This window comes from Heliconius melpomene, chromosome 13 (genome assembly GCF_056956725.1).
Source record: "Heliconius melpomene rosina isolate 202511_hmr_F chromosome 13, ASM5695672v1, whole genome shotgun sequence".
In the NCBI taxonomy this organism is placed as follows: Eukaryota; Metazoa; Arthropoda; class Insecta; order Lepidoptera; family Nymphalidae; genus Heliconius; species Heliconius melpomene.
This window is the reverse complement of record NC_140401.1, coordinates 11,628,015-11,640,691: the sequence shown is the minus strand read 5'-3', so window position 1 is coordinate 11,640,691 and position 12,677 is coordinate 11,628,015. Positions and strand designations below refer to the sequence as shown.

Sequence of the window (12,677 nt, the reverse complement as noted above, 5' to 3'; positions counted from 1 at the left end):
TTAATGTACTAATAGCGATTTTATTATCATTTTATCTAAATATATAAACTTAAAATTACAAAGAGAAGTTACTCTTTACAATACTTCCACTTCACACCATTTTAACGATTGTACACAATACAATGAAAACAATACAATGAAAAATACAATGAAAACAGATAGATTATTTTAAAAACGTTGCCGTAACTATAACGATTTAATAAAAAAGGTTAAAAATTTACAAATAAAAAGATTAATCTATCCATTTTCATACAAGTGCTGTCACATGCGCTTATAATAATTAATTAATATATTTTAGTCAAACACTCAGGAGATTGTAAAGAAATAAAAACAAAGTGAGTATAGAAAATCTGTTCAATCCTTATAGAATGTTTAGATCTTAATAACCGTTATATACCAACCTTATTAATTTTCTTGATATAATTAGCTTTAAAGCTACTAATTTCATAATAATTACTACTTTATTTGAAACTTAACTATTTACCACGGTCATGATTCATAATAAATTGTATTAGTACATAAATACATATTTAATTTTAAAATATTAAACTTAGGTTAAAAACAGAACGACAATTTGGCTTATTATTGACGTCTTATAAGATTCTTACTAAACAAATAAAACAAACAAACAATAGTTTGAAAATTAATTAAATCTATATATTTCGTATTATTACGATTATTTACGATGATATTAAAAAAAATGTATTATAAAACTGTACACAGATTCAATAAAACAAATGATATCTTATTTATCTGTGTTTAATTTACGACTTTGATTTTCATAGTTTCGCAATAAGTTGAAAAAAGATAATTATTGTCCACTGTCCTGTTTAATATCAACATTATTCATTGAATGGTACATCACACAAATTACATTAATTTTAACCCTTTACCACTGCCCTTGTGACATTTGTAAGAACTAGATAAGTGATCTAGTGTGAATGAATTTTATCTAGAAATAATTAAATTCAAACAGCAACTCCGTCATTATGTTTGTATACTATATTTTAAGATGTGATGGCCGAAAATCCAGACCTCCCCCCAAACCTTCCTCACCCTTTGTCACATAATGTCACACGTCATCGGCCGTCGCACACGTTCTTAGCGTGTGATGTAAGTTATGATCATTTCGACCTCTTTAATTTCGTGACAGTGAAGTTTCTCTATATATGAGCCAGAATTTGGAGACTCTATCATGAGCGCTTGTATACCCATTGTGGCGTAGGAGGCTAGAAGCGCGACGTGTGACTAATGAACATGATGTATAGCGATAATATAGGACGTGTGGCAAAGGAGCTGAGTGCCGAATGAACACGAGGTCCGCCGATGGTTGCGAAAAAACAAGACGAGTTGCGACGAAGCCCGAAGTAAGAGGTGTGGTGATGGAGCACGATGTTTGATGATGGAGTACAGTGAGTTGTTATGGATATCAAATCAGAAACGCGCTCTTATGTATACGGCGGCTACATCATGATTCGCGTATCCAAGGCGTTTCGCATGTTTGAATATCTCATTAGTAGTCGCAGTAAGTGGGAGTGATTGTTCCAGCGCATCTCCTAACCCTAGCGCTAGTTTAAGGTCCTTTTGCATATGGGCCAATGGCTGATGCGTGGAGTATGATGATTCTAGCATGGCCCGCCCTTTAAGCACTAGATGCGGGGAGGCTAGGGGTGTAAGAGCTAGTACATCTAGGAGGTCTGCCTGGCTAAGTCCAGCTCGGTCTGCCAGTGCAAGACCCTCTGCCAAGGCAGCTAGTGATACACCACATACTACTTGAAGCACTGAGTTCATTTTGGCTGCGTTTCCGATTTCACCTGGAAATAATGTCATATATGTAGAAGATATAGGACCAATATAAAAAAAACAACTTTTAGGTATAGGTAAAAGGGTAATAAATATACTAAAGTAAAATTTAAACATTAACTAAAGGCTAATAAACCTACTTCATCAAATTTCAGACTGCGTAAAATAGCAGAACCCAACGCTGAGCCAAAGCTCAGCTCAGCTCAGATGTTTTACCAGAGAAGGAAACAAAAAAAATAATTGGAGAAATGAAAATAAATTATTTAAACGAATTTTGACTGAGCTTAGATCCATCACGTTTACAGATAACTATAACGACATTCATATGTCGACATTAAATACTGAATGCTACACATAATTATGCACTAATATATATGTATTTTGAGCATTAGTAATTTTCTTTAAATAGCACTTATCCAGGCTTTCGAGACATTGTGGTCAATGCTTATGTATAATAAAAACACCCACTTTGCCTAGGGCTAACTACAGCACTGATTAAATACCATACATACTAAGTTGTCATGTAAAAATATCAACATTGGAGGATTCCAAACCATTGAAAGTTTTTTTAACTTCATACTGTGTATCCTACATATAGCAGGGTAGACCGGAAACCTAGTGTTGAAATATCGTTCCACATGCCGTATTGAGTGGGGGAACCTAACGCCGAGCCTTATCTTGTTACTACAGCTAGCTATAACTAATATTTTTTCTTATTTTAAGGCGCCCAGATTTGCTCGTTGACAGTTAAAAATCAAGCATAATTAAAAATTAACACATTTAAAGTGCACTAAAGGCTTTTTAGACTCATTCAAGCTTTACTACATACTACATACAGAATAAACGACATGCAGAAATCAAAATTGGGAAAATATAGAAAGAAGAATATATTGCAAGGAAATAAATATTTATAAATCTCTAAATGCAAAAAAACAAAATTATATAAATGTATCACTAAAATTATATAAATGTATCGAAAAAAATACATGGTAACTGTATATTTGCAACATGTAAACAAGTGTAAGTAAAAGACTTTAGAATAAACGTACCAACATGCAAAAAACAAGACTTAAATAATAATAATTTAATCTACATCTACATCTTGCAACATAGCAAAACCCAAAATCCCTTCCAATCATATCTTTCTAAAAAGTACACCACTCAATATTTCAAACACATCAAAACTAGTTTGAACCCGTCAAACCAAGTCCAAACACGTCCAACTACAACCAAGCATGCCCAACTACATCCAGACACGTCCAAAAACGTTCGAACACGTCCAACAAGCCAGACACAATCCACAACCGTCAAAGAGCAACGTTCGTCGCGCCCCCAACTGGAGACGTGGACTACTACCAAGGTAAAAGGAGTTCTTGCTCATCGCCTTGAAGCAGGACTGGCAGTCGTCGAAGAGAGTGCGGTCGCCAGCCGCCAGGATTATTAGAGTGCCTTCTTCCGCTTGGGTTTTTGAGCCTTGGATCTGGAAAATCGAGATGTTATTTGGATTAACGGATTATTTCAAAATATAAGAATATTCAATTAAGCTATTATAAGCATAGAAACGTTAGTAGAGTTAGCCCTACTGGAAGATACCAAGGCAAGGCAGCTCTACTGAGAAGAGGCAGCAAGAAACTCAACAATTGCTCTTTAAAATATAATTTACTATAACATATATCAACATAAATTCTCTCATCTTGGTCAAGTAATGTCTTTAATTTTAAGAATATTGCTCCAAGAGCTCTATTGTTAATAATCTTAACCCTAAAATTCTTAAACTTGTGTACTTGATATATTATATTTATATGTCAACATGATTTTTTTACATTTTGTTAGTCAGAAATTAAAATACATATAGTACTTCAATATGGCATTCAAAGCAAAATTTATAATAAAAAAATTAAATAAAAATAAAAAGTATTTTTATTGACAAAATTCACTATACATTTTATGCGATACTAGCTCCTAAGTAAGAATAAACTGTGTTTTAGAAGCTAGTGACTTCCCTGTTTTGAACATAAACTTTGGTGTTATTGTTGCAATCCAAATAATGAAATAAAAACAAAGAATTTAATAAAATGAAGGTGTGTGTTTTTGTTTGCTAGGTGTGTGTGTGTTGTGTGTATGTGTGTGTTATAAATACAATATTAATATTTCTTCAGACGGGTTACGCAAAACATGAAATTTGGTTTCAATACCCAATACAAGAAGTATTTTCTAAACAAGGTTAATATTTTCTTTCCTATATAAACAAAAAAAAATTTATAATACTAACTTGTGCTTCAAGATATCGGCCGCCCTTTCCACTTATAGCTTCGACGATATCATGAGACGTGTCCGCGTCTATTGACGTCATCTCCACGTAACCCTTGCCTTCTAAAGACGGGCAGTGCAGAACGCCGCAGTTGCCGAACACCATCTAGAATTTAAAAATTATATATTTAAGATAAAATTTCAAAATATTTTTCTTTAACTTTTACGTTTTATCCAAGATGTAGACTATCAAATAATGTAAAGATACTCCATTTATCACTTTTCACCCGAATGCCATACATTACGTGTTGAGTAACGGAACTCGCCTCCACTTTCTTAATGCGAACAGCTAAAGAGTGAAACTCCCTGCCTACTGTTCCCCGATAAATATAACTTGGCCCTTTTCAAAGCAAGAGTGAATAAGCATTATCTAAGAAAGCATGCTCCACCATCGTTCGCATTGTCACTTACCACCAGGTGAGATAACGGATAAATGTTTTCCAATCCATAATATAAAAAAAAAACAAACAACTCAACGCCGCGCTTTATGTTGCCAGTGCGGGAAACTGAAAATAATTCTAATATTTCCTCTAGTGGGAATCCCATCCATTACCTCTGGCATTTAAAAGTTAATTTTCAGGTTGTTTTAATTGACCGGATCTTAGGCTTAAATAAATTTTATCTTAAAAAAAATATTATTTTGACCATTCGAAAACAAACTCTTGATAGTGAACCTTTTTCACAATTAATTTCCATGCAAGCATTTGACGCGCCATTTTAACAAAAAAAAAAACATTCAACATACTTTATATTTTTATGACATATAGTAATTAAGAAATATCCTTAATTTTCATTTAAAAATACAAAAATCTCTGACCATCCAGTTTCCATATAAAAATCAGCGTAGTAATAATTTGATGAGAATTTGATGAACCATAAATCACCTCTGTGTAGCGGGTCAGAGGTCGGGAGAGAAAGGTTATGTCGATATAATGTCGCTTCTATATATCATATATGATAGTTTATTAATAATACCGCAGTAACAAAAAACCTACTATTTACTATAGTTATAGATTCTATTATATACACTTTTTTATCTGCAGCATCACCCCTATGATCAAATAATAATAACTAAAAGTTCTGTATGACACGCGACGTAGACTAAGTGTCCGAGGTGACTCTTACTGCAGGTACTGTGGTCTCCATAAAAGAAATATCCAACATAAGTGGTTTCTTAAAATTTCATTTATGTTCCTAAGAATTTCAACCAAACAAATCCTTCAGGTTTATAATATTACTATAGATTTTTAAAGTTCAATAGTGTGCTTAGTACATTTTATATATACTAATATACTTAGTATATAGTAATAATATATTGTTATTCTAATTAACTAAGGAGAGCTGGTTCAAGCCTTGCTACTAATTTACAAAATTTTAAAAGTTAAAGGGTAATATTTCTTATAATTATTATTAATTTACATTAATTAATAATTTCAAATTACCTCCTTAGCTGCTTGTGGATCAGCTACACAGGAGAAGGTGATATCCGCCTCTTCCACCACGTCGCATGGTGTCACCGCGATAGTGGCACCGACTTTTTCAAAATCTTTACACTGTGATCAAAAGGAAAAAAAATCACTTAATTTGTTGTAAAAAAACCAGTTGATTTTTATTTATATTAAGTTTTATGTCATTTTAAATTCTATTTAAAAAAAACCATAAATGTTAAAAAACAATAAGTATTTAAAGGGATTACTACTATGTCTAACTCACTTTACTTGTGTGATAAGTAGTATAAAGATGTTTATATAGAGATATCATTTTAAATATTAAAAAAAACTTCTTCCTAATTATAATTTTTATTACATATACTTTTAATACAAAACAAATGATAAAACCTAAAACAAGAAAATTAATTATACACTACATATAACGCCATCTATCGTTCACCTGCCTAACCTATGTTTCACCCAAAACCACCGCAAGATGGCGCTAGTAGTATTTCAATGGCACATCCCTAGACGCGCCACGCCAACGATCCGCGTAGCGACGTCAACGACCCCGCGCCGCAATGGCAGCGGCCATTTTGATAACGGCTCTTACCCGCTATACTTTTACGTTGGGATTTTTAACGTGCTATTTATTATATTGTATTGTGGTCGAGAAATGGATTAATTTTTTTATATGTCGCGTCAATTTTATAAATAAGATAATTTGATATGAAAGTTTTAGCTTATTAATATATTAAGCATTAAGTACTAACTTTGACTGTTTTAATAATTAATATACGAAAGATGCAAAAACAATACTAACTTGAATTGAATTCAAAGGTAAGCGTGAGAAAATATGACAAAAATAAGTTCCGCTTATAAAAAGAAAACAACTCTACATAATACACATAATACACGTGATGATTCTCTAGATCGATACAAAAAGAAGCATGAAGTCATTATACGTAGATAGGTACATTTGTCCGAAGTGCAAATATTTACCATCTCGTTAAACAAATAAGATACTATAAAAGTGAAGTATCCAGTCTTAAGAGGCGTCTGGTTTAATCCAAGGTCAATGCCAGTTTTGCAATGTACCTATCAAAATTAAGAACTAAACACTTGAATTAGCGCAATCCTATTTAAATTCGTACCTACTAAAAATACAAAATAAAACTCAGTATAAAAAATACGTATACGTATAAAATGTACAAAGTTTTAATTATAATAATATTTCTTTGACAATACAATATAACGATTGATCCATTTCTTCAAGGGCACGTTTTAAGTTATTAGTTATTAAAGATATTTATATGTTACTAGTGGACCCGGACGCGGCTACGCCTGCTTAAACTATAAGAATATTTACTAAATATATTATTTTCAGTTTTCAATAGAATTAGTAAGAAAATATAAGCTTAAATAATCAAAAAGAATAATAAGTAGAGGCATATTATTAGAAAAAATATCTGAGAAATTGAAATGTACCAACATAAAAAGTAAAAGCAACTAAAGGATATTCTTAATATTAGAAAAGTTTTGCGAGCAATATCAATTAAAATAGGAAGAGAACCAAAGTGTATTTTAAACTAATTAAAAACAGCAAATAAAGTTCGAAAATGTATGAAAATTTATAAAACCGTCAACGTCATCTGCCCGTTCGCGTCGGTCATACACATACTATGCCACCCGTAGGCTAGGTCATTTCGGATCAGTAACATCTCCTTAATTATTTATTAGAATGTTACAGTAAACTATAATTTCAATCTAGATAAAATGTTAAGAGTGACTATTATATTTATTTTCATAAGGATGAATATCAAAATGTCGCGGTAACGGTTGCGTAGCGACGCGACGGTTGTTATTAACATGGCAGAATAAATTGCATGTCAAATTAGAATGTACTTTAAAATATATTACTATATATGTGTAATGTAATGTTATATAGCCTATAGCACTACTGAAGAATGCAGCTTTCATACAAAACAAAAACATAGTAAATCGGACCAGTAGATCCAGAGATCTTAGCGTTTAAACAAACAAACAAACAAACAAACTCTTCAGCTTTATTATATTAGTATAGATGGCAAGAGAAATTTTCACTCGCAACGTCTCTAAAATATTGGAAAACAAAGTGTTTTGGCACTAAGTAGAATAACAATAATATTAGAAGAACGAATTTTTGTACGATTTTTTTGTTGTTTTGAAGTACAAACTGATTACCGAAACCGACATTGGTATCAATCTAAATTCATGACTTTTACCTATCTTTTTCTTACATTTCAACCTAATCTTTGTATTTCAATCGTCAATCAACTATACACTAAGAATAGTTGACCTAAGATTTCAATACTTTACATACTAACAATATAAACAACAAAGTACAAATTAAAATAGCCTATCATTACTTCAATTTGGTAGTAGTGAATGGTGTCAATAGAAACAATCGCCCACTGCGCCCCACATAGCAGTTAGCTAACAAGTATTACATTATTCTACACAAACACAAATGCTGCTAGGGTTACTACATACTTACAACTGAACATGTAGTGACTTAAATTTTTTGTATAATTAACTTAGATAATTGCGGAAAAAAATGAGCAAATGTAAACTTAGAAAGTAATAAAAAACACAAGCCATGAAGCCGCTATACTACATATGTCTGACTGCAAACGCAATGATTGTGGGTTCGATACCCACTCGCGTGTATAAATTATTTTTATTTCCCCGCTATGATAAACAGTGACTTCGGGGTCTACCACTTAACGGTTGGAAAGCGGAATACGGAGTGACTTAGAAGTTACAACTAAGGTCTTTCTGTATGCGAAAATTCAAGTTAACATTTAAAACACAAAAGTGTTTCGTAACCAACCCTATTAAAGGCATAGTTGTTGTTGCTAACATACAAGGAAACTAAGTTTTAGACGCCAGACTCCTTCAGATAAGTACCTACACATATTCATTGTAGTTAACCACATTGGACTTTCCTAAGTAACCGGACAATCCATATATTACGTAACAATATAACTATAACAAAACTATAAATATTTATTCTTTAGTTTTACATATGTTATAGTTAATATCATCACTTTCGTTGTTATAAAGTACACCCTTGATCGCGCAATGCAAACAAGTCGGTTATTAAATAAAAGTCCATGGGTTAAGATTCCGTGTCCATCATTCTATTTGAATAAATATACTGCTTAAATTAAAACAATTCTGCGGCTTAATGTGTCGTCTCCTCCTCGTATGAAGAACTACATAAATCCATTACCGGGCTAAAAGTAAACGTGAAGAACGTTAATGCATTTTTCAAAAGAATCTTAAATAATAATAATAATAAGAAGAATTTTAAATAAAATTGGTAATAAATGTCAAATTTTCATAAATTATACATATTATATAATATAAAGTTTGGCACACTGAACTTTTAAATAGCTTAGAAGATGAATCTTCGTTTGAAACCGGATAAGTGAAAGTGGACGATTCGACAGAATGTATGAACATAACTCACATATACCTACACAATAATAAAACAATACAATAAGTATACGGCATTGTAAATTACAAATACTGTTAATTAGTCGTTTAATCATGTTGTAACCGCCACAGCCTTTGAATGTTTTGTTGGGAAAGTAAAGTATTAAGGTTACAAGTGCAAACTGCGTGCAGTTAATATTGTGATCGATAGTATCTCTAGTATCGATCAATTATACTGTATTATATTAATAACAGTCGTATATTGTTTATTTGGTGCAACAAATAAAAAATATTATATATTGCTCTATTGCACTTTTGATATATTGCAGGAGACATTATATAATTTATATAAATTTGTAAATAGTTTATATGCTTATGTTGACATATTTAATTAAAAATAAAAATAGTGAAATTAACACAAGTCTATTTTACAGACATACTAGTAAAGAATTTAGTGTTTTAGCGAACATAGATTTTTAATGGAATTACAAGTACAATAGTTATATTACGACAAGCAGAGATATAAATAAAGTTTTCAAAAAAATATATTCTACTAACAATGTTATTGCTGACATTTTTTTTTTTTCTATTTAAAATAAACAAGCAATCAGGAAACAGATAAAACTATAAATTCGAATGATAGTTTCTTATAATTTAGTTATAGCATGTCAATAGGTACTGTTATGACGTTACAGTTATCTCCGCAACTTCGATATATTTGACTCAATGTAGGTCGAAATGTAGATCGATAGACAATAAATATTATATGATCTGGAACACAACGCTAAACGCCAACCGCAGACCAATTGTGGCGGAGCGAGAATTTATTGAATGAACGAGATACTCCTGCAATATTGTTAAAGCATCATACAAGGTCGGAGTAATCAATAGAAAATTGTGTTAATGTTTACTGTTCCGTTTTAACTGTTTAATTTAATAAACACTTCAAGAGATATACTGTAAATTCTTAACTTCAGTTACATTTCACAGTTATAAACAACGTACAAAATATAGTTTAGTTTATACAAGCTACAAGCCGTTCCAAAAAAAAACCTAATTCTAAAGCTATTAATATTTAATTGTAAAAACCAAGGTAAAAATTAAAACAACATTTAGAGTGATTTGGTAAATTGATGTAGAAAAACATTACACTTAATTGCACCCTTATCTATGATCAAGATTAGAATTTCTCATCAACGATGAAGGTAATTGCTTTTAACCAAAACTCATTTTGATAGCCATGATAGTTCTTAGCATATATTTCTATATATTACGTACAGGGAGATATCAATTATTTCAATTTCGACAATACCTCGCACTCTAACAACCAAATTTAGGTTAATTAATTTTCACATACAAATCAATAACGCGATTGCATGTGAGTTTTTATGTTGTATTGAGTAATATTTTCTATACATAAACTATGAGAAATTTAAAAAAAAACAAGACATTTCGCTATCCATTCAATTCTAGAAAACCGTTCAACTAAATGCAGCTTATTGTCTTGCCAGAGCGAGGACATTAAAATCTTTTGTTCCCCCAAATGCGGATAGTACTCAAACTCATCGTTAAAGGTCTCATCGCTTGTTCCATTGAACCACAGGGTTATTATCAAAATCATCGTGTACACACCAGACCACGTGTAATAAATTTAAAAGTAACTACAAACGAACTTCCATAGCCGCATTGCACGTCACAAAGTAATTATTAGTTATTATGAGTTTCAGTTTTGAACTTGCATTTACCAGAATGAGTGCCAAATGTATAAAGTTGTAAGGTATAAGGCCCACGCGTCGCAATGCGGCCTGTGTGGTATTTGGCAATCCAGTAAAGAAGAGTGTTATGACGAATTTGCTAAACCGATTTATATAAATAGGATGGATTCACCAAGACGTGACTTACACATACTTTCAAAAGATAATTTAGTTTTGCTCGTAAAATTTGGCACATGTTGGGTAGAATTTTGGTAGCGTTTATTACATATTTCAAAAGTTTTTTTGAAGAGCATAAACCATAGAAATTATGCTGAGGGTATTTGTTCTATTGTCTTTACTACTTACAAACGCACGCATATCTCGTATATTCTCGGTAGAAGAGATTATTAACTCTTAATCATTTTTAATTTATATCAATACACTTATAAGCAGGGATGTTATGCAGCTCTATAACTGTAACTAAAACTATCGGGGACAACCGAGATAAATAACTATCTGTAAACGTCCCGGAATCCGACGAAAACTTGGGATAATTTCAAATATGACCGGAGTCTAAATGGGCCTGGTTATAACAAGTTCTTAATTTTGTCGAATCGACATACTATCGCTTAGTATGAAGTAGGAAAAAATAATCAACAAATATTACAAATTGTCTATAACATCGGTGACCGAAATTAGAATAAAATCGAATATACTTTATGGCACACGAATAAGAAAAAAAATACAAATGGCACGCTAAACAAGCAAATAAAAACATGTATGCAAAGGCGATCTTATTGCTTGAAGCTATCTCTTACAGACAACCATTGATAAAAAATAAAGGACTGGAAGAATAAAAAAGAAAAAAAAAGAGAAATTATCCGAACTAACGGATAGCCCGATATAAATTTAATCAAAAATCGATATCTTGTTCTTCTTATATCCGTATCTAGCTCCGAAATGTTACAACCGTAATCTATATATATAAAAGGACTTGTCCTCACTGACTGAGGTAAGACGCACGCACAGCCGTAACCGCTGATGGTAGGAACCTGAAATTTGGACAGATGTTTACTTTCGTAATCTGGACATCCACTAAGAAGGGATTTTGAAAAATTTTAACCCTAAAAGGGTGAAATAGGGGTTCAAAGTTTGTATAGAAAAAAAATTAAATAGGCACCGATTTTTATAAAATTTGAAATTTAGATTTTTAAAAGTATTTAATTGAACACGTGTTTCATCGTTTTCTAGAATTCTTCCTCTAAGGGTGCAAATAAGGGGTTGAAAGTTTGTATGGAAAAACCGATTTTTATAAAATTTTAAATTTAGACTCTTAAAAATATTTCATTGAACACATGTTTCATGGGTTATTAGAATTCTACCCTAAATACGCAAGCGAAGCTGCGCGCGTCCGCTAGTATCTAATATTTACAGTAGATAACTCGCTGCCGCACTAAACTATGCATCCTTTGATTATATTTATATGATATAAAATCTATACAAATCTGCAACAAATATATCGATTTAAAAATAAATTAAAAGGGCACTGTGGAGGTGTGAGGTGTGTAGGTATTAAATTATTATTGTATGTTAGAAAGCTTCTTAAAGGTCAAGTGTCTGTACATGTTTCGATCAATATTCATCGCTGCGTTCTTATATCTACCGTAATACAAACTCAATGATGAATTAAAATATGCTTTATTTTCAGTTCCAGTAACGAGACAAATCGCGGCGTTAAGTACTGCTGTTATATACGCAATATCTCAAAAAATCGGGCTGCCAATAATATGTATTAATATTATAAAAGAGGCCTCCCCACTAAAACAAAGGTCAAATAATTAACAAATTCTACTCTCAACGCAATCAACAAGTGAATTTCCTGTCGCCATTGTTCTGTACCGAACTAGTCAGTACGAGATATTGCGCCTTTTTAGGTCACATGGTCTTTCACCGCGCCGAA

General features: G+C 31.9%; 1 protein-coding gene across 4 annotated transcripts in view; it reads right to left on the bottom strand.

The window, feature by feature from the left end:
* Positions 1 to 12,677, bottom strand: part of Ndf (Nucleosome-destabilizing factor) — a 56,404-nt gene continuing 43,727 nt past the window's right edge. For 2 of the 4 annotated variants that reach the window (XM_085196425.1, XM_085196427.1), the window contains exons 8-11: positions 5,556 to 5,666; positions 4,076 to 4,219; positions 3,157 to 3,283; positions 1 to 1,814 (exon numbers count right to left, since the gene is read on the bottom strand). In XM_085196425.1, coding sequence (XP_085052551.1) covers positions 1,435 to 1,814; positions 3,157 to 3,283; positions 4,076 to 4,219; positions 5,556 to 5,666 — 762 coding nt within the window. In that variant the 3' untranslated portion in view covers positions 1 to 1,434. The remainder of the gene's footprint in view (positions 1,815 to 3,156; positions 3,284 to 4,075; positions 4,220 to 5,555; positions 5,667 to 12,677) is intronic. The other 2 variants (XM_085196426.1, XM_085196428.1) reach the window with 1 other exon arrangement.